This window comes from Antrostomus carolinensis, unplaced genomic scaffold (genome assembly GCF_000700745.2).
Source record: "Antrostomus carolinensis isolate BGI_N321 unplaced genomic scaffold, ASM70074v2 scaffold19130, whole genome shotgun sequence".
In the NCBI taxonomy this organism is placed as follows: Eukaryota; Metazoa; Chordata; class Aves; order Caprimulgiformes; family Caprimulgidae; genus Antrostomus; species Antrostomus carolinensis.
In genome coordinates, this window is record NW_010287942.1 from 9,524 (window position 1) to 32,252 (window position 22,729).

The window sequence follows — 22,729 nt, forward strand, 5'->3', positions numbered from 1 at the left end:
GAGCAAGACATTTTTCGTGCCTAAATAGTTGTAATTTGCCTGGTCCTGCCAGAAGTCAAAAAAGTCTTTTACTGTTCCTTGCCTCTGGGAGCTGAGGAGAGAGACAGCGACTGTGACTGAGCTTAGCTTCTCGCCGACATGTTGCACCATGTTGAGAAATAGTTCTCTGTTGAGAGCAGAGGCTGGAGTGAGCATTCTCATTAACTGTTTGGGGGCTGTCCTGCAGTCCATATTGCCTCTTGCATACCGCACAGTATAATTATGAAATATATTTTAAAAATATTTTATAAACTTTTAAAAGTTGAGGATTGTAAAAGCCAGATTACAGGTACGTGAGGCATTATATGTACCTGTCCCCCAAAACCCAGTATGCAGGTAAGGTGACAAGCCTGACCTGCACATCTAACTTATTTCATTTGTTGCAGGTTTTCTTTAGGCTACAGCAGAACTTAAAACTAGTCAGTACTGTTAGAGAAATGTTTTTCATTGTACAAAGAGAAGTTGCAAGGCAAAAAGAATATAGCGGCCTCCCAGTACCTGAAGGGGCTACAAGAAAGCTGGGGAGGGACTTCTCATAAGGGTAGTTAGTGACAGAACAAGGGGAAATGGCTTTAAACTGGAAGAGGGGAGGTTTAGATGAGATATTAGGAAGAAGTTCTTCACTGTGAGGGTGGTGAGACAGTGTCCCAGGTTGGCCAGAGAAGCTGTGGCTGCTCCTCCCTGGAAGTGTTGAAGGCCAGGCTGGATGAGGCTTTGAGCAACCTGGTCTAGTGGAAGGTGTCCCTGCTGCTGGCAGGGGGGTTGGGACTGGATGAGCTTTAAAGTCCCTTCCAGCCCAAACCATTCTGGGATTCTATGAAACTAAAACGCTTGTTACAAAGACAAACCTGTCTGCACCCTGGTACTCTGAGTGGAGGAGACTGGCTGCGTTTGTGTATCCTGGGCTATAGCAGAGCTCTGACCGCTGAAGCCAGGTTGCCATGGTGAAAGAATTCCCAGCAATTAAAGCCCAGTTCTATCCTGAAAAGCACCTCTGTGCAAGCTACCTTGTGAAACCCCACATTGACGAGGGCGTGAGGTTTCCAAATCAGATTTACTGGGTTTAGAAATAAAAAGATAGCTTTGCAGTCTGCCAGCTCTCCAGACTCCAGCAGGGTTGGAAGGTAAGAGTGTCCTCAGTGGCTGATGTGCTCTGGTGCTGAACTCCCTCCCTGCAAAGGTGGACCCAAGTGTACTGTGTGGGGGGGGCTATGTCAGAATAACCAGGCACTGCCACACCTTGAATTTAATCGTCAGGCCCAAGTCAAAACAACTTTATTTAAGTGTGTTCCAATAGAAAATTAAAGGATAATAAATAAATAACCCACTGCTTAAGGTAATAGGCGTGTCTGAAAATACCCAGGGAATAGATGTTAGTTAACAAGTTTCTGTGTCTTTACTGCAGAACATTTACATTTTCTTTCAATTTGCAGGGTCTGAAAACCTTGTCAGAGTAAGATACAGACTCTTTGGACAATTATGTTCTTTTTAGCTCTTACTCATTCTTTGCAAGCTGTTTTTCTGGCCTCCAAATTTTTCAAATCATGTCTTGAAAAAAGTGTTCTGAGTATTACAGTAATGAACCTGACAGGCCCCCATTTGCCTTCCCTGATGTGAAAAAGGTGTTAAAAGTCACCCCCAAAATGTACTTGCTTTCACCTCTTGGTGCAGATCACTTGTTCTCATGGCTCTGGAGTGTGGGAGATCTCCCTTGCTGAGCATCTCTAACAGCACTGGGCTCGGTGTCTCTGCTGAGAGCCACTTTTCTTCTTGCTTGTGTGTTTTAATTAAAGAAATCTCAGGTATACCATAGATCTCTGCCTCGGACTGAAATGTTTTCTCTATGGAGAGAGAACTGTTTCTCTCTGCTGACTGTAAAGGTCCTTGGAGAGCCATTTCAGATATAAACATTTACGGGTGCAGATATCCGTGGCAAGGTGACATCAACCCTGTTCATACTGTCTGGCTGCCGTGTGGGAGTGTATTTAGCAATGGAGGGCAATGAGGAAGCATTTGTGTTGCTGGAATACAAATATCTTATTTTTAGGACATTTTTCCTCCAAGGGAGGCAAGGATTCAAGCACATCCTTATTTTGATATTGTGTATGAGCCCGATGGGTTTGGAGTGCAAGATCCATCTACCAGGAGACCCCTCCTCAAGCAGGGATGTGCCCTCTCTGCTGTTTTTGGCTTCCTTTGGCACACAGCCAGAGTTCACCTCCAATTAGAGACTTGAAAACAATAAAAACAAACACCAAAGCCACCACCCCGTGTCTGTCACCAGGCTCAGGACTGGTGTTCTGCCCTATGGTTTGTTCTAAGCGTTGGATAAATTCACTGTTGCAACACTTTTAATCTGTGACCTACTCCATCTCTTACCACAGACCTCATTTGGCTCCATGTAGAGCTCTTGAAAATAAACATCAGGGAAGATTTGTGTCCTTTGTCTTTCCTAATCCCCACATTACTAAAAATGTGGGCTGTAGTAAAATCACTTGGGAAAAGAATCTTGCTGAGGCTTCATGTGGCACCTCCTGGTTTGGATATGAGGGCTTTTTGGCATGAAGGGTGAAGAGAGCATTTGAAAAGGAGGAACGACAGGATATCTGCTCAGGGCAGGTAGAGTTCGGTGTTTTTATGAGTGATCACTGGCTCCTAGAAATAAATAATTGGTTTATCTCCCATCTGACGTCACTTCCTCTGTGTTCCTAAGAGCTTTGTCCCACTCAGACCCTCCCCAGTGTGCTGACTGGAGGGGAACCTGGAGCAGTGCAGGGACTATAGAGTCAGAAGACCTTCCCCAAAGGCAACCAGAGGGGCCGGATACCTCCTCTCGCTTTGGGGGAGGAGTTCTGGCAGGTATGCCCTAGGAAGAAGGGAAACTCTGTGTTTTACCACAAGAATGCACTCTGTGCATTTTTTTAGCATTAATGGAGCTGTTGGCATGCCTGGCCTTGTCTCTGCAGCCCTTCTCCCCAGAGCTGCGTTGAAGTGAGGTGGGGGATCCTGAGCAGAAAAGGAGCAGCAGCACTGGTACCTGGGCTCTTCAGCACTGTACTCTGACTGGCAGTTGACATGGCACTACACTGAGCGAGCGCTGGGAGGTGACATGCTGAGGGGAGAGAGAAGGAGGGAGAGAAATAGCATCATAGAATCATTTTGGTTGGAAAAGACCTTTAAGATCCTCAAGTCCAACCATAAACCTAAACACTGCCCAGTCCACCACTAAACCATGTCCCTGAGTGCTGTGCCACATCTACATTCTTTTACATGCCTCCAGGGATGGTGATTCCACCACTGCCCTGGGCAGTGAAGAAATTCTTCCTCAGATCCAATCTAAGCCTCCCCTGGCACAACTTGAGGCCATTTCCTCTTGTCCTGTCACTTGGTCCTTGGTTGAACAGACCCACCCCCACCTCTCTCCACCCTCCTCCAAGGGACTTGCACAGAGCCAGAAGGTCTCCCCTCAGCCTCCTTTTCTCCAGGCTCAACAACCCCAGTTCCCTCAGCCACAAGGGAACTCAGCACACTTGTGCTCCAGACCCTTCCCCAGTAGGTGGGTGGGGAGCCACACAGCCTGTGCAGGTGCCCCATGTTCTCCTTGCTGTGCCAGCAGCACCAGCTGGAACTCTGTTTGGCCCTACAGAATGTTTTGGGCTTTCTGTTGAGCAGCAGCATTATGAAATGATGTTATGGCACTTGTCCCCCTTAACATGCCTGCCATGCCTTGGCACCAACCCCTCACAGCAGAGCATCTGGAGGCTGAGCAAAGATTCCCTTTTAAGGCAAAGAGTCACTATGAGAATCCAGAAGAAAAAAGTTTCCCTGGCATGTAGGGTACATTCTTCTTTCCTCCTCCTCTTAAATAAACTATTAGTAACTTTTAAAAACAGAACAAAAATGAAGAAATGGGGCCAGAAATGCTGCCAAAGACATTTTATTCTGCACAGCCCCCTTAGACCTGCCTAGCAGCTGAGCCCTGGAGCTCACCCAGGGCAGGAGAGGGGAAGAATGAAACTGAGGTCAGAGGGGTCTGTCCGAGACCCTGGGCCAGAGGAAATCCAAACAGAGACTGTCTGAAAAAGCTGTGTCTCCTTCCCTCCCCCAGGAGAAGCGGTCTGGTTGCAGCAGTGTGCCAGCAGTGGTGCTGGGTGCTGCCCTGGGAGCTGAGCTTGCTTTCCAGTACCTTACCCAGCTTCCCTGCCCGTGCTGATGATGTTCTCTCTCCTTTCCCAGTCCTGAGCATGTCTGTACCCCCAGCATTAGTGCTCTGGGTGTGCTGTCACGCGGCATTTTCAGCTGAAGACTCAGCAGTGATCTGGGTTAAAACAGGACGTGGGGTTGCAGAAAAATCTCCACAGATCCTAATCTGGTACGGATTTAAAGAAAGAGGGAAATACAAATATCATCTCCTACCTTTTCTCAAAGGAAGGTCAGCTCTGCTGATGTTCACATGAAAGTTGTTATTCCCCTTTTCTTGCCTGCTGTACAAATGAAGACAGATGTTGAATTACCATGAAGTTGTTATTTTTAAGCTGCCTAGCACCTCTAAGCTTCCAGTCCTTGTACTTGACCAAGCCCCAGGACTGCGGGCTGCCGGGCTAGGAAACGGGCCAGCCTGTTCCTGTCCTGTAAAAACTGGTGTCCCCTGCTTCTTCATTGTTCTTGGGGGCAGTTTGTCACTAGGACTCATAAATTTTAGCTCATAAAACTGTTTCCTTCCTGCTCTGAATGGGCTCGGGACTCCTGTACTCAAACAGAACGTTCCTACCCAGAAATGAACTGGTTGGTAACTTCTTTCCAGTAAAGTGCCAACACAAACCAGAAAGGGGCTGAGCACACTGGGAGCAGCTGACCTGCTTTTCCTGACAAAGTTGTCGCTTCCATGGATGGCCGAGGTCTTTGGGTTTTCCCAGTAGGTTAGAGGGAGAGAGCTTGTGTATTAACATTTTTACCTTAATGTGTTTTATTCCTTATTCTGTTCCACTCACATCCCATTTGACTCCTTAACCAAAGAGAAGGGAAGCTAAAATAAAAACATCCAGTAAAACTTTAAGTTTGAATTATAAACCCTTATTCACTGGAAAATATAAAACCATTAAAGTGTTTATAAAGATTGCCCTAAAGGACATGGTTAAAATGTTGGCTTAGGGCCTCTCTAATTCTGTGTTGATTTATGTCTGAAGAGGTTAACTCCCATCCTCACGTTAGGAAGAAGTTAGATTTTGGCAGGAGTACTTCATTCTATAATCCTTCATCCGTGGAGGATATTTTAAAACATGACACTTGAAAAAGAAAGGGAAAAAACACAGGATGAAAATCCAATGCCACGGGAGTTTGATAGATCTGGTTAGTTGGGTAGTGTAGAGGAACACCTGGGGGAGGTGGAATAGGCTGTTGCTGTTGGAGACTTAAGTTCTCCATGTATATGCTTTAGGTGGGAAGGTACCATTTCAACCCCAAAATTTTCTAGATTGTGAACTATAGAAATTATAAATCACAAACTAGACTACTTGAAAATAACTCCCACAATGTAAAGATTATACTAGTTAACTTCAGGGAAGAAATAGGGTCAGTTACTAAAACAAAAATGAATTTTATTAATCACAAAATAACATCTTTGCCCTGTAAGGATCACAATCCACGGCAATTTTCCTCCCCACAGACTTGAGATGGCTTGTGAGTTCGGAGGGTTGCAAACAGGGAGGCAGATTTGCCATGTAAGGCCTGTTGGACCTGTTCTGTCAATTTTCAAATGGAAATCAGCGTGTTTGAGACTTGGCTGGAATCTGAAGCTGGTGCCTGATCCAGAGGGCACAGAGTGATTGGAGTTTTGCCTGCAGCTCTGCTCCTTCCCACTGCAGGGTTTTTTTAATCAACTTTTTAACTTCTAAAGTTACCCTTATATTTGGTACTTAAACCACTTTAATATGACACATTAAAAAGAGAAAAGCTACTCATTACTTGTATTTAAAAAAGAAAAAATAAACAGCCTCTCACCTCACGGGTAGTTAGTTGGGTGTGAAGGGCAGGGGATGGTGATTGAAGCATCATCGTTTGTCCTTGATGAGATTTCAGTTTCAGTTGCGGTGTTAGAAACTGCACAGCTCGCTGGAGACAGCAAGAAATCATTATAGCTGCGCTGGTTCCCTCTGGAAAACAGGAATCTGAATTGGTTGAGATAATATTAAACTGCATGATCAGTTCAGGGAAGTTTGGCCTCTCATCTCTCACTAGTGTTCCCTCTGTGCGATCAACCTTGTAATAAATCAGATTCTCCTGACCAAACCATGGGTGCCTGGGACAGGTCCAAAGCTATGTGAACTACACGAGGTTGTGAAGCTTGTGGATACTGCGTCTGTGATACTTGTTCAGCTAAATCAGATTGTTTCACGTGGGCTCCTTTCCAAACAAACCATATCCCCTTAAAATGGAGCACATCTTCTGGATTTGTACCATGAATAAACTTGGAACCTTACAGCCAGTTTCTGCTATGAAATGGGAATAATACTTTCCTTGTATGGTTTTAAAATGAAATTAATACCTGGATGGTGCTTTGAAGATGCTCCAAAGTGTGTGGTTTTTTTAAAACCAAGAAACTACTGGGCATCTGCTCAAGAAGGAAATGAGAGAGAGAGAGATTAGAGGAGCATCTTTATTAACTGAGATGGGATAAGCAAACAAGCTGGGAAATTGGCAGTTTTACTTCATCTTAACAAAGCAGTTAGACCAGGGAAAAAAATAATGTCAGCCCAGTGGGGCTGTCACTTGGTGGAGTGTCTTACACACGTCTTTGCAGTGAAATCCAGGCAGGGTTCCAGCTGCTGAGCACAAGGCTGAGCGTGGAAGCTCTGCTAGAAGCGTTAGTGAACGTACCGCCGTCGGCTGGAGCCAGTTTGCTGGACCTGCTTCTAAGAGTTTAGATGGTGACCTCTCTTCTGCCATCTCCCATCACTTTTCCCTCTCTGAAACTTATTCGTGGGTGTGACTTGGCCTGTGGCATCATATTCAATTGAGTGCCTAAAAGCAAACAAACACAAACCTATCCTGGGAGTTATCTGAAGAATTAGTTTGTACTCTGGTTTGCCTGTCAATAAAAACTGCTGAGTGCTGTCTCCTTGGATTCCCTAAAGAGGTTTCTTTCCTTAATTAGTAGTTAAGCATTGATAGACAGGTTTTGGTCTAACCTCTCGTCAGACCTTCACCAGAGTGCTGCCTGACAGCTATTCCTCCAGCTGCTCTGGGGATACGGTTGATCTGACAAAGCCACATTTATAAAAATTCTCTTATTTTTTTAAGCAAGACACATGTGAATCAGGGCTTTGGTTTGCTTTAGGGTGCCTACAGCAGTGTTTGGAAAGGTGCTGCTGGTTTTGTGGTCTTCTATGACATTTAGTTCCATTTTCCAGTGAGTCATCATCTTACTGGTGATTATGGGTCGTGGATTTTGGTGTTTCCTGAATAGGAAAGTAAAACTTTACTGTTCTTGTCACTTTTCCTTTCATTGAAAGCAGCCTGAACGAGCTGTTGCTGAGTGTGCTGCTTTGTGCTTGCTGCCATAGTCTTCACTTACAAGGGTGTCCTGGGACATCTCAGAAATGGCTACACCTAATTTTTCATATTTGTGTACTTTAAACATAAAATGATAAATTGAGGACGGCATCTTGAATGTGAGCAGCTCACAACACAGGAAATAAGGGGTGCTTCACTTGGCACATTTGGAGTTGGTTCCAGGTAGATGGTGTTTTCTTACAAGTCTTTGAAACAACGGTGAACTTGGAGGGAGGGGAGAGCAGAAGGAAGCAAACTTCTGAGCTTTACACTATTTGGTAACTCTGGTCGTTGTGACTGTATGAGCTTTGGTTTATCTAGATTATAGAACTATTGTTTGTTCATTAGTCATATGTAGTTGTGTAAACCTTTTTTTCCCTGTACTCCTGTGTGCTCCAGCTTTGTAAGTCTGTAAAGAAAATGCTTTAGTATTGACTAGTATGGGCAGTTTCCAAACGAAACCCACTGTTTTAGAGTCTAGACTGAGCATGACTCAATTAATATGAGTAAGTCTGACTTTATAACCTAAATTCTGCTTAATTGAGGGAAAATGTGTGGTCCCAGTTCAAATTTTTTTAAGACTGGAATTATTTCCTTTTTTTTTAGTTTGTACATAGAACATTTGGGCCATGGATTATCCCACCTGCACTGCATGCAGACCATGAAATTCTGCTGGTAGAACCGATTTCTGTGGTGTAGCTTTAGCTCAGCGGCTGCAGAAGGTTAAAAAGAAGCTTGTACTGCACACGGTGGTTTGACATTCAGGTTTCTATGGTGTGAATAAACCCTCTGGTGTCGGTGATTTGGGGCATTTTGCAGGTTCAGGTGTGATACCCATCAGTCAGGTTCTTTCTTAAACTGAGCCAAAGCTTTGGAAGGAGGCAGCATGGGATCCTTGGGGAAGCTTCTCTCTGAAGTGCTCCAGTTCCAGCACGATGTTGAAAAGATGCAAAGCAGCTGCACATACTGATCTACCAGAGAACTGATATTGTGTGGAAATGAGGGGCTTTGGGTTTGTAAAAAGGACAACACACAGTCATTTGCATTAGCAAACTTGTGAGATGTATTTACTGTTGAATTTTTGTTTCTTTTCTGGAAATGGGGAGATGCTGCTGAAGTGAGAATGGAATGAGGTGCACACTACCCATTTCTCTTCAACTGAGGGCTTGCCTCAGCCTCGCATGTCTGGCTTCCCTCTGTGGTTTCCCTCCACAGCCTGGCTCTATGACTGACTGTCTTTTGACCTCTTCATCTCTCTCCCCTCCTCCTCCTCCTCCTCCTCCTCCTCTCGGGAGCCTGCTCTTAGCTTACATGGCACAGCCCTAACCTGGGGCCCTTGGTTTAAGTATCCTGAAGTAAAGCAAAGACACAAATTCTGTTCTATCCAAACTACTTCTCCCTGGTAACTTTTTTCCCCAAGTGTGGTTGATGCGGTTTGTCAAACCAGTCTCTGAAGTTGAAGGTATTTTCTGCATGATTGTTACTGGAACTATAATTTTCTTTAAAAATCAGCTTATCCTTGAATGCCTGAATCCTGGCCCCCCAAAAAACCAAACCCAAAAAACACTAAACCCAACCAGCTGAAAAAAAAAAAAAAACCCTAAAGAGCATATTCTGAATAGACCAGTATAGTCTGTCAGAGGCCCAGCAAGCACGAGGGTGCTGTACGGAGCGTGGCAGGCTGCGTCTCAGCAGCGTAGGAGTAAGGCAGCCTGTTCTGGGAATTAAGCAAATCAGTTGCCTGGAGTATTTTTCACTAGCTCAGGGCCAAGTGTGTAGTTTCAACTGGATTTATGCTGTTGACTGGCAGGGTATAAGGTAGATTCAAGTCTTAACATGGTATTGCTACAGAAGGAAGAGGTCAAACATATTGCTTAATCTGCTGTAAAGTTAAGGCACAGACTATCAAATGAGACTGTTATTTTATGCTATTACATTTTCCTTTAATATCATAGAAACATAGAATGGTTTGGGTTGGAAGGGACCTAAAAGATCATCCAGTTCCAATCCCCCTGCCAGCAGCAGGGACACCTTCCACTAGACCAGGTTGCTCAAAGCCTCATCCAGCCTGGCCTTCAACACTTCCAGGGAGGAGCAGCCACAGCTTCTCTGCCCAACCTGTTCCAGTGTCTCACCTCCCTCACGGTGAAGAACTTCTTCCTAATATCTAATCTAAACCTCCCCTCTTTCAGCTTAAACCCATTTCCCCTTGTTTTGTCATTAACTGCCCTTATGAAAAGTCCCTCCCCAGCTTTCTTGTAGCCCCTTCAGGTATTGGAAGGCTGCTATAAGGCTGCTATATCATCTCACGTTCTGTGAGAAGTCTTAGGTCCAAGCATAAATCAAGTATATCTTTTATAGCTTCTTTAAATCCCTTTAAGGCCCTCCTCCAGTTCTTGCTTTCATGGACTTTTCTTTCTTATCTGTAGCTTATTTTTACTTGGTAAGGTTCAAATGAGATCTAGCAAATGCCAGATTTGAAGACAAGGATAATTAGCTGGCAACCAGGAGCTGTTGGTCTGACTGAGCCACCCCTCTGTATTAAGAGCCTGGCACTGAGGAACATCTGACTTTGCATGTCCTAAAACATCCCTTAGTGGAGCAGCTACGAGAATTAGTCCAGGTTACTTCATGATATAAATGTAAGGGACAAATCTTGCAGGCTTTGTTTGAATTGGAACACAATGCTGTGGAAAAAAAGGAGACAGCAGGAAATGTGCGAGAGGAGCTATGTGCTAAATTCACCTTCACACACACTGGTTTTAGTTTATTCTCATACTGTGTTTGTATTCTTTAAAAAGATGTTCTGTGTCACGGGTGTCCTCTCTCTAACCGTGAAATCCAGCTTTCTCATGAACATTTGGAATAAAGCGAAAAAAATTTCCCTACCTGAGACCTCCTGCAGTGCACGTCTGCGGTTTGTAAATATCTCGTGAGGGTGTAAGTGTGCATCGTGCTGCTGTGACTGTTCTCCTGATTTTTTCCAAAGTATGACAAGACTCAGTGTGAGCTCAAGACAGTAAACAGCAGCAGTGCTGCTGACCGAGTTGTAAGTCACAACTTTCCTTCCTTGTGGAAGGCAGATCTGAGTCTCTGCCTGCTGCAGTGCTGGTTGTGTGGATGATGTGTGGTTCTAAAGGTGGGTTTAATGAACAGATCAGGAAAGAGCCCATAAAGACAGCATCTGAATAATCATCCTTTCTTTGGGGAAAGCACTGGCACTTCAAACACCGTTCTTGGAAAGATGTGTGTGTATCTCAGACAGGGGCACAGCTGGAAGAGCACATGAATTGTGGTAAGAGCCAGAACACGAGGTCAGTTTCCTTTGGATGGGTTCTAGATGAGTTTCAACAGCAAACTTAATGCAGTCATCTGCAAAGGTGGGCTCGTCTTGGGTTTATAGATCCTTTAAAACCTCTGTAACCAAGAAAACCTGACATGAGAAAATCCTGGCATCTCCTCCTTGTATTCATGGGATAGTGCACAGCAAGTATCACCTTACTGCACTTGTCCCTCACCATTCAGTACATCTCCTGTCCCTGGTTAGGTGGATTTTTAACTGTAGAGACACATGGATATGCAGCTGTTTGACCACACAGCCCTAAAAGACCAAAGTGCTGACCTGCCACCCTTCCTCCAAAGCCCTCACCGAACCCCCGGCCCAGGAACATGGGTTGGGTTGAGAGTCTAGTTTGAGGGTGTTAAAAACAGAGCATGAGGAAAACTCTAGTGATTGCAACAAACACTGTAGAAACAGGAGATGAAAAGTCACTATATGCCATGGAGATAAATGTGTTTTATGGAATGTGGTTTGTCTGCTTTTATACAGATCACAGAATGGTGGGGTTGGAAGGGACCTCGAAAGATCATCCAGTCCAATCCCCCTGCCAGAGCAGGAACCTATATGAGATCACACAGGAAGGCGTCCAGGCGGGTTTTGAATGTCTCCAGAGAAGGAGACTCCACACCCTCCCTGGGCAGCCTGTCCCAGGGCTCTGGCACCCTCACTGTAAAGAAGTTTCTTCTCAAGTTTAAGTGGAACCTCCTGTGTTCCAGCTCACACCCATTGCCCCTTGTCCTGCCATTGGGCATCACTGAGGAGAGCCTGGCTCCATCCTCCTGACATTTGCCCTTTACATATTTATAAACATTAAGGTTATTTCATAATGCATCGAATTTTAAAGGATTTTCAGGAAAAAAAAATGAACTCTGACCTTCTGTCTCGAGTATCCCAGGTGAGAAAGCAGGTGTTCCTGCAGTTACCAGAGTTTCTGGCTGGACTCACAGATGCTCGCTTCCAAAGGCTTCTGGTACCTTGAGGGAGCGCAGGGCGGCAGCAGCGAGGAATGCTGTAGCTCTGAACGAGCAGTGCCAGCACGTTGTGTGGAAAGAGGATTTTTCCAGTGAGAGCTGTGTTCCTGCAGCAGTCTGCTTTTGCTGCAGGTGACAGTTAAGTCTCAGAGGCAGCAGACTGTTAGAGTACTCGTGCTGGAGCAGCTCCTTCAGGCACCGTGCTGCTCCGCTGTCACGACTGCGCACAGGCGTGGGGAGAGACTGTCGCTCTCCCAGTAATTTGCAGTTTAAACTGACAGAAGGGCGATGGAGATGGAGCAGTTTCTAGTCTTTGAAACTTTCAGTCTCAAGTTTGTAACCATTCAAAACTTCCAGTGTTACTTGAAAAAAGTGACCAAGTTCAAATACACTTTTTAAGAAATAACCTTTGGCTTTAATAAAATAAAAGTGAAGCTAAGGGGAGGTAAGGCAGGAGGAGCAGTGTAAACAGAAATACCGGAGTTTGGGTGAACCAGCTTCTTTCACCTTTCTGTAGCTCTTTATCAACAGCAAAGGTCACCTTTCTCTTCTCTCTTTCATCTCTTGCAGGAAGTCCAAGGGAAAGCCAAACGGTAAAAAGCCAGCACCGGAAGAGAAGAAACTTTACCTAGAGCCAGAATACACAAAATCCAGAATTACTGACTTTGAATTTAAGGAGCTAGTGATGTTACCACGAGAAATAGACCTCAACGAGTGGCTAGCCAGCAACAGTGAGTATTGTGATCGTGCTGCCCACACCCAAGAAGGCATCTGTTCACTCTGTTTCTTTTTACTGTTTTCAGTGCTTAGAAAAACACTCAATTACTATTTATGCTGACTGCATAATGCATGTCATTATACCTTGAATAGTAATTAAGCTGTCTCACACTCAAACCAACTGTGCTCAGCAGCAAGGAAGCCTCGTTGCAGTTCTTCCTTCCGACTCCCTCGCTGTGGCATTGAGAGCATTGGAGTTTCTGATGCTCTTTTGGGGACCATCAGATTCCCTTTGAGCATTTGCTAAACTGGCTGGTTCACCACATTTCTGACTCAATTGGTCTTCCACTGGGAAAATGGTTATTGAGACGTGTAGGTAAAGCAAATTACGCTTGAAGCCAGAAGTTTGGAAGTCTTTGGTTGGATTTCTTCTCCCTACTCCTTCCAAGCTGTGGTGGAATTACTGTCAATTTAAACTGTAGTCAGAACACAGAGACATGGCCAACTAGTGCGACTGAATGCTGTATCTGTGCATCTCAGTTCTGATTTACACCACTTCCCTGTGCTTCTGCTGCATCTGCCAGCCCTAACCTGCAGCTATGACCCAGTCTGCTTTGCATTTTCAGCAGTATGTGGTAGTAGCAAGAAATGACTTTAAACTGCACGCTAGGAAAGTTGATAGAGACGCATTAAAGAGAAGTGAGGTGCCCCTGAGGAGTATTAAGATGTTCAATTATCTCAGGAGATTTCTAAAAACCAGAAGTGTACTGGTTTTCATGCTATTTGGTTTAGTTTTTGTTTGTTTTGTTTTTAAAGGAGTTATGAAAACTATTAACGCTGTTTTCTAGCCACTGTACATTTTAAGTCTGACTTCAGAAGAACATAGCAAGTAGTTTGCCTTCAGCCTGCAGTAGAGTATTCTGCTGTAAAGGTGAGGCTGATGACGCAGACGCTTTCCAGTCTTGCTGCTTAGTGAGTAATAAGAGCTGATGCATCAGGGTGCTTTCATCTTCAATCAAAACAAGAGCTTTCATTCTGTGTACCTCTTTGTTTTGCAGTTCATCATTAGGCTCATTTAGCTAAATCATGTTTAAATTTGTATGCAAGCTCAAGACTCTGAGGTCACTTCACTTGCTCTAGTTAAATAATTGTCTGGAGGATAACCAGTGTTTGAAAGTATTTTACTTCTGAATTTCTTTCTTTTGTGTTTATTTTTCAGCAACAACTTTCTTTCATCACATCAACTTACAGTATAGCACAATCTCAGAGTTCTGTACAGGAGAGTCATGTCAGACCATGGCGGTGTGCAATACGTAAGTCCATATTTACAATCACAGGGTTTCCATGGAATCTCTGGAGTTGCCTGGGGAAGGATATTGGTATTAAATGGCATTGGGCAAGTGTTTCACAGCAGATCTCTCCTTAGTGAGACTGTGGCAACTGTCCATCCCCTTCTCTCCCCTCAGCAGTGAAGTGTGGTGGAAATCTGGTTTTGTGGAGGACAGAAGGATGAGAATCTTTGTTCTGAGCTGTTTTTTTTCGTAAGGTCAGATCAGAGAGGCAAATTACCCTGTGTACAGCCTGGGAGGAGAGGGGAAGAGCAGCGAGGCAGAACTGTCCTTACTGGTAACAGAGCTGGGATGCCATAGAAGGCCGGGGAGGATAAAGGAATTGCAAAAGCCTCAGAGGGTGCCTTGATAGCTGGAATGCTGACAGAGCAGCAGGCTGCTGACAGACAACCTCTAGCCTGACGTGAGCCACTGGCTTTCTGCCCGAGCCCCTGAGCACAGCGGACACAAGTGGCAGCTTTGCAAAGAGTAAGGAAAACGTTTTGGTTTGGCACTTTCCCCCTGTAGGACTTAGTAGACTTTTTTAACATTGCCTAGCTGTCACTTATGAAAGAAAGCTTTGTAGTTTGACTGTACATGGTGAACATAAGAAAAAGTTACCATAAACTCCTGCTCTTGATTAGCACAGTCCAACATGATGGAATATGAGATCCAGTTGAGTATGAATAAGCCTGTTGTGTTGTGGGCTTTTTTTTCCTCCAGCAGATGTGTTGATAGTCCTTTTCTTCCCTCCCCTTGCATTTCCTGGGATTAATTTAGTTGAGATGGATTTTAAAACAGAAGACTGAGCAGTTAATGCTGTAGTGCATCAAACAAACATCCCAGGGAATGCATGCAACAGAACCAGAGCAATATATTGTATCTCTGACGATAATTACGTAGTGCTCAGAGAGGAATCCCTGCTTACTGCATTGGGCTGTCTCATACACTTGAAATTAGTATCAGGGGCTTTCTCTGAGAGCACTCTGAAGAACCACAAAGTGTACAGAGGATATTTTGGCATGTAGAAGTTGGAAAGATAACTGTCAGTAGAGAATTAAAGGCCATGCTAAGGACTTTGAAAGCAGTCTGGAACAGAATGTAATAAATCTCTGCTGGACCCAGATTTTATCAAAAGGAGACAGCATGTCTCTAAATGAGTAATGGTGATCAGTAGGCTGAGTATTTTGTTGTCTCTTGCTCCCAAGCTTTCTGGTGTTTTAACTCCTGATGTAGTGCTGCCTGTCCTAAGGACTGAGTTTAACTGTTTATCCACTCTGCTGATGGGAAATAGTGGCTAAAAGGAGGAGGTGGTGGTAGGGAACCTGCCTACGTGTCGCTCCGTTCTGCTCTACTGAGCCTTAAACAAGAGTTGTCTGTAAGCAATTTATGTTGCAGAATAAAGAAAGGAAGTGCCTGTAGGCAGCTCCAGCTATAAGGCTATATTTTTAGTGGTGAGGACCGATAGCAGAATGTTCCTCCTATGCTTTGTTTTGGAAAACTGAGGAATTGTGCTATTTGGGAATAACAGGAAGCATGTCTACACTTGGGTGAAGCACTTGAAACGGTTTGTGTTTAGCTAAATCATAACAACTTCAGTATCTTCCTGTACTCGGGGGCAGATGAGTGATTCATGTTTGCAAACTGTAGGCTGCGTATTTCATTCTTCTATAAAGTGTGCAGGTCTATGAAAAACACAGAGAGGTGAGATCACCTAGCTCCACCCCTCAGTGCTGTTCAGCTTTGAAGGGCCTGTTCATAACTGTGTTCTACAAATACCTCCAGTGACAATTTTGCATAATCCTTGTGTTCTGCCTTTCCTAGCTCTTCCCTTTTGGGAGAGTTATGTCCAAATGGAACATGGAGAACTGCCTCTCAGATGCTCGTTTGTTCATATCCAGTTATGACAAAGCCACGTGTCACTTCCCCACCCCTCTTTTTAAAAAAAAAATAATCTTACCTTAACGAAGTACGGTAAGGGCATGCTCATTGTGTTGAAGAAACACCACTTGATATGATTTATTGTGCCTCTGACCTGTCTCCAGCATATAGAGTATCACTCAAACATTATTAGACTCAGTTGCTGATTAACCTGATGAACACTCCAGATTTGATCTTCTGTGGCTGTGGTCTGTTTGTTCAGGTACTTTGGAATAAAACAGCATTTACCTTTATTAGATTGCCACAGAAGTACAGTACCTTGGAAGAAGGGTGCTATGTTTTCCAGTGCTGAGTTCTTAAGTAGTTCAGTAGAAGGTCTGCGTTCTGTTCCTTGTCTGTGTTTTCCTTGCCCAGTTCTCTGAGGTGTGTTTTGGATCACACCATTCTGGTCATGCCTAAGGAAGATTTTTGTATTTATGGCTGAGATGTTAAAGTAACTATTGAGAACAGGTTGCTTGCTGAGTTACTTTGCTTTCCAATGCACTGCAAATACTCAATCCTAAATTTAGAGGATTTGCTGGCAAAATAAACACCCGTTGCAGTTAACTAGTTGAGGAAAGGTTTAAACATCTCGGAGAAGCTCCAGCCAGCTGCCAGACTGCAGACAGATGCAGGTTTCAGATACATGAGATAGCAGGGCCATCTGCACACAATGAGGAGAGCATTTCTGCTTGGGGTTGCTAAGAGACCTGACCAAAACTTAAATCTCCTTGTAGAACAGATGCAAGCACTTGTTGGCAAGGTGGGACAATGCCAAGAGAAATACCAGAATGGTCAGTTAATAAGGGTGGCATGAATGTAACTGGGAATTAATTTTGCTTAGTAATATGTTTGTCACTTGTTGTAAAGCAGGTACTGTATTTTTAACACAGTATTTACTGTTGAGATTTAGTATGCTTTATAGCTTATTATTACACAAATGAGCTGTAAAGCACTATGAGCTGTGAACTGGTTTTCTAGCTGACACTTGAGCAAAACTTCTCAAAAGTGCTGAAGTGGGTGGAGAAGCTACAAACTGATAACAGTGGTGTTCATGAGGCTGAGACTACAGAACTCCTGAGGCAGAAATCAGGGATGGATGCAAACTTTTAGGCAGCCCACAGATAAGAGTGAAAGGTCTCATTTTTGTCCAGTGAAATCCCTTAATTGGTAATTCCTTATCACTCATTTTTTCTAATCTTACGATCTCCTCTCTCATCTCTACGCTGCCTTTAGCGTCTCTGCATATGGAGGGAATTTCCTTTCTGAAATCTCAACTCAAACTTGCATGTTTTGCATTCTCTTATATTTAAGTTCCCTCAGCTGTATGCTTCTACATGGGGGCTCCTTTCTCTTTTTTTCTGCCCATCTAACCATTGCTTTGCCCCTGTCAAACCACCGAAGCTGTTCTGAGTTGCTGCCAAGCACTCTGTTCCTGCCCTTGCTTTGATACGATTCGTTAGGCTGCTCTCTTCATAACCCACCCTTTGGTTTTTCTAGCAGGACTCTCTCCTTCCCTTCCAGCCTGCATAATCTCCACAGCATTTGCTTTTCCCTCCTTCCAGAAGCTTTTCTTAAATACTGACATCACTTCTGTTCTGCCTCAGCTCCTATGGCATCAGCACAAACCCAGTGTTTTAGAGGCAAAGGGGTAAAATATGTACCTGTATTAAGATGCAGCACTGTGACTTCATGTGTGTTATACTTTATTATTTGCATCGTATGCTTCTTTCTGTTCAACTCATAGTTCATATCTCCTTGGGATTTTGAATGGAGCTGCAAATTCCTCATGCTCCCCATTCTGGGGAAGTTTAAATCTGCCAGAATTTTACATAGGAAATAAAATAATTAAAATCTGTATCATGTGAGCACTTTTTGAAAGGTGCTGTTAAGTGCTGTCGTCTTGTCCTTTCTGCTTCCCATCCATTGCCTAATACGGGACCGTACTGTCACCGTGCCAGTGGTGGAATGCAGCTTGGCTGCTGTGCCCAACCAAGCCCTTTGATGGCCCCAACCTGCTTCCCATCTCCTGAAGGGAGATAACTCCAGAGCCCTTTGATGGCCCCAGCCTGCTTCCCATCTCCTCAAGGGAGGTAACTCCAGCACGGGTGGGAGCTGCGTACCAGGTGTGAGATGTTCATGGCATGTCAGGGGCTCCTCTCTCCCTCCAGGACCTGTCAAGACTGTTCACAGCACCTGAAACATGAGGAAGACATATGATTCTAATCAACAGCACAATCCTTGTAGTTATCCCCTTATTCTTAATGATTCTTCTTTGAAATTCCTATTTTGCATAATTAGCCTAATTTTCAAGGAAAGGCAAAAAGGGTATGCAGTGGGCTGTTACAGGAGATTTATTCCCTTATATTTTCATGTAAGTGAACTTGTAAAGTTGCCAAACTGTTTCTTTTAACTAAAATCCAATTATTCAGATTCATTTTTGTGCCTAAGGGTGACTCTAAACTATGCTTTTCTATCTTGCAGTTGAGGATTTCTGCAGCATGAGAAAACTGCTGAGGTACAGTCAGTCCAGTCTGCTGCTGCTCTTGGCAACAAGCATTGTCTTAATTAAGACCCAAAATAAGTTTGAGTTGCCTAGAACTGTCTTGCTGCAGCTTACTGCAGGACTGGATAAATGAGGTGACTTGTGTTGTGCAATTCCTTATGTGGATTGTATAAAGGAAGTAAGCAGTGATGAGGAACTGCAGTCTGTGGCCCAAATGCTACTGCTGATGCCTGACATAGCTCTCTGTAAAGAGCTTTTAACTCCTCCTGTTTCATCCACTTGCTCACCTTTTTATGCCCTTTTACAGTCAATCCTGCTCTCTCCAGTAAACAGCAGAGTGACCAAGCACCACATGCTGAAAATGAGCAGAAAAAATATTTCTAAACCTTCAGTGTCTGCAGAACTAGTTTTCAGTTGCATTTCCTCTCCTGAAGTCTGAAGTACTCTACTTATTTCTGCAGCTTCCTCTTGTGTTCCTATGTCTTGGGGCATGAACAGTGTCATTAGTGTCTTCACCTCACTACCCTCAGGTCCCTGAAGAATCTTTCCGGGCAATGAGAACACATTGTAAATTAAAACATGTCATTTGCTACTTAACATTTTTCTTTAGTTGCTTCAGGACTGTGTTACTGGTCAGTACATGTAAATCTTCACTTCCTAAAGGGCACGTGTAGATCCTTGCAGCTCAATGCAGTCTAGTCCTGCTAGGTGCAGAAAAAACATTTAATCATCTTTATCTGCCATAAAAAAAATATGAATAATGAAAATGAACCCATAATGATATGGGGCTGCACCTGGAGCTTAGACTGTTTCAAGGAAGAATTCAGGAACTGGAACTCAAAACACTTCTAATGTGATACAGGCAAAAATAAAAAGTGTTTTGCCAAATTCCTTATCTGCAAAACTTTTCTCACTGAGTGTGCCTAATGCAGTGGATTGCTGCTCCTGGTAACAGTCAGAGGTGCTTTAATTAACCATGACTTAAAGAACAACAACAAAAAAAAAGAGGAACAAACCCTCAGTGCTTTTGTAGCCTTCAGATTCCTCCATCAGGTGAGGGATGGCTGCAGGTAATCAGGATGATGATTATGGCCAACTGATTGAACACTGGTTGCTTTTGAAGAGCCAGGCAACATGCTAATGCCTCCTGTTCCTTAAGATCCAACAGGATTATTCATTGGTGGGAGAGTCAGTGTAAATTCAGATGTTTTGGGGAGTCTGTAACCAAAGGAGCAGAGTTCTAAGACCTGCTGGTAGGGATGCACAGAAGGGGCCTGAAAACTTTTCCCCAGACTGGATTTTATAACATGATTTGTAGAGCTTGAATTGCTGCCAGTGCTCCAGAGCAGCAGCTTGGAAAAGGTGGTGTTTGGGAGCCACCTTCTGTCTGGTTAATTACACTACAGGACTAATTCATGTTTTGTGATGTGAAGCCTCATCAGGGATCCCCAGTTTATCACTGTGCAATGTTGTTGCCCTTTAAAAACAGTTCTACAATGCTATCCTAGACTGTAAGGAAACCCTCAGTCTGTCACTGGTAGGGAGAAACAAAATCGACTAACAGAAATTCAAGGGTTTTGATGTAGAAAGAGATTCTGAAGTGAATCTCTTCTGCAGCAGCTATGATGTATTTTGGTGATGTTACAGCTGTTGTTTTATGTTCCTTAGACACTAACCTCGTAGAGGAGGAGCCCAGGTATAACGTGGTGACACTGTCAATTCTCTCCACAGACAGTACTACTGGTATGATGAACGGGGAAAGAAGATCAAGTGCACTGCTCCTCAGTACGTGGACTTTGTCATGAGCTCAGTGCAGAAACTAGTGACAGATGAGGACGTCTTTCCCACAAAATATGGTACGTCTGCTTCTGGACAAGGTGAAGGTTGGCATTCAGCACACTGATTAATACCAGAGCTTTCTCACCTCTTTGTTTGATGTCTTGTTTGTTGTTGTTGCTGGGGGGTGTGTTGTTGGTGGTTTTTGTTTGTTTTTAAGAGAGATGTTAAGTTTGGTTCATTCTTGCAGTAAGAAAAACTTGCACTGTGGGCACATGAACTGGGGTGAAAGGCTCACAGTCCTGTCCCCTTGGCTTATGTTTCATCATTGCTACATCTTTTTCTTCAAGCATTATGAGATCTTCTAGCCTGTTATCAGAGGGGATAAAAACAGGAAACTGTCAGCATGCATGTGTTCAATACATCCTGCTGCTAGTAAAATTCAACCTTCTTGTTGTTTTACTATTTCCTTTAGAGCTCTGATGCATTAAGGGGGAAATAAATTGGATTGCCAGGAATGTGGCTTGTCTTCCTTTCCAACCAGGCCTTGTCTTGGAGATTGTCTGCAGTCTCCCTTCCCTTCCAAAGATTAAATAAGAATGCAGCTTTTAAGAATGAAAAAGCAATAGGATATTTACTCAAATTTGTATCATAGAATCATAGAATGGTTTGGGTTGGAAGGGACCTTAAAGCTCATCCAGTCCCAACTCCCCTGCCATCAGCAGGGACACCTTCCACTAGACCAGGTTGCTCAAAGCCTCATCCAGCCTGGCCTTGAACACTTCCAGGGAGGGGGCATCCACAACTTCCTAGCGAGTATCCTAGCAAGATTGCTACATACAATGCCTTTGGTTAAGAGGAAAAAAATAGAGACCTGACGTTATGGTAGGTGGGCTTAATCATGACTAAAAGCCACTGGAGTTTTGAGCCCCTTCAACAGATAACTGGGGAACAAGATCATTACAACAGAGCAAATGTTAAGCTAGAGGCAGTGTCTAGTACTCCAGCTGACCTTTTTTTATTTAATATGCTTGTTGAAGGGCAACAAGGCCTTTTGTACACGTGATTAGTCTGTGTGGCCAAGGTGTGCTTCAGACCAGTAACGTACCTCATGTTGTGCATCACACGCAGGATGGCAGGTGTTGCTTTTCTGCTTGCCTCAGTTTCACTTTCAGAGTTACCAAAGTAGTAGTCCAATAATCTCTCACTGTGCAGGCACAGTTCTGCTCTGGCAAGCACAATTTCACCTGCAGCTGATAGAAGACACCCAGTATTTCCTTCCATTTCTTTTCCCATTTGATAGAATTTCAACAATGACATGAGGGAAATGGTTATATACAGTGAGTCAAACTGCTGCATGCTCCCAAGGCCCGTGTACCTCAGCTTCCATTTCCAGACCTGTGAAGTGGTCTCCCAAGCATTATGTACTTCCAGGGGAAAAAAAACCCTGTCACTAGATAGTGACCCAGAAGAACCTCTCATTTTTACAGCCAGTAACAAAAGATGTTGTGGTTTTATTACACTTACTTCCTGATTTTTGAACCCTTAGGGACTGAAACTTAATTTCAAATGAAGATTCTTAAAACCTCCTTAGATTCTTCCCCTGAGCTTCTGTAAAAAGAACAAGATGAGAGGATGATACAGGGCCACAAGGTGTCTGCTGGTTGCTCTCAGCCCCAACAAATGCTGCTGTGGGTCTGAGGGGAACAGCTGGAGCTATCATGGTGTTTCTCTGTCTTCCTTCCAGGCAAAGAATTCCCCAACTCGTTTGAGTCCCTAGTGAAGAAGATCTGCAAGTACCTGTTCCATGTGCTGGCCCATATCTACTCCTCACACTTTAAGGAGACTTTGGCACTGGAGCTGCACGGACATTTAAACACACTCTACACACACTTTATCCTATTCATCAGGGAGTTCAACCTCGTGGACCCTAAAGAGACCACCATCATGGACGACCTCACAGAGGTCCTCTGCAGCAGCAGCAGCAGCGGGAGCAGCAGTAACGGGAGCAGCAACAGCGCAGGAGCACAGAACCACGTGAAAGAGAGATGAGTCTTCCTCCAGGATCAAAACTAACATTAAAAACAATATTATCTATTCTGTGTGTATGTATATGTTCAGATATACATACAGACATATACAGCAGTGAAAGCAGAAAGAAATGCTGCCACCACACCACGGGACGCGGACCGTACGGGACTGTACGGAGCTTTGGTTTAACACGCCGCCTGGCGAGAAGTTGCACCAATGTTATTTTATTTTATTTCCTGTCCACTCCTCCTATCACCTATTCAGCTGGATGACGAGTGCTGTTTTTAGAGAAGAGCCAAGCTTGAGAGTGAGGCCACTCTTTGGGTGGGGTGGTTTTTTTTGTTGTTGTTGTTGGGTTGTTTTGTTTTGTTTGGTTGGTTGATTGGTTGGGTTTTTTTGTTTTTCTTTCTTTGGTCTTGAGTGCAAGCCCTTTGTCTTTCTAGGATGGTGGTCCTGCCATTTAAAAAAATATCTATTATAATATAAGAAGTGACTTTTCCTTTGAAGTGGCTTAAAATGCAGGTTTGTTTGGGGTTTTTTTTTGGGGGGG

The 22,729-nt window shown here is 44.0% G+C and overlaps 1 protein-coding gene across 1 annotated transcript; it reads left to right on the forward strand.

Moving 5' to 3' along the window:
- Positions 1-11,590: 11,590 nt before the first annotated feature.
- MOB2 (MOB kinase activator 2) lies at positions 11,591-22,292 on the forward strand (the record flags this gene model as incomplete). The annotated part of the gene is made up of 5 exons (XM_010164999.1): positions 11,591-11,607; positions 12,472-12,632; positions 13,838-13,931; positions 20,104-20,228; positions 21,896-22,292. Coding segments are annotated over 5 exons (702 nt in total), but the record flags the coding sequence as incomplete, so codon positions are not given.
- Positions 22,293-22,729: the final 437 nt, after the last annotated feature.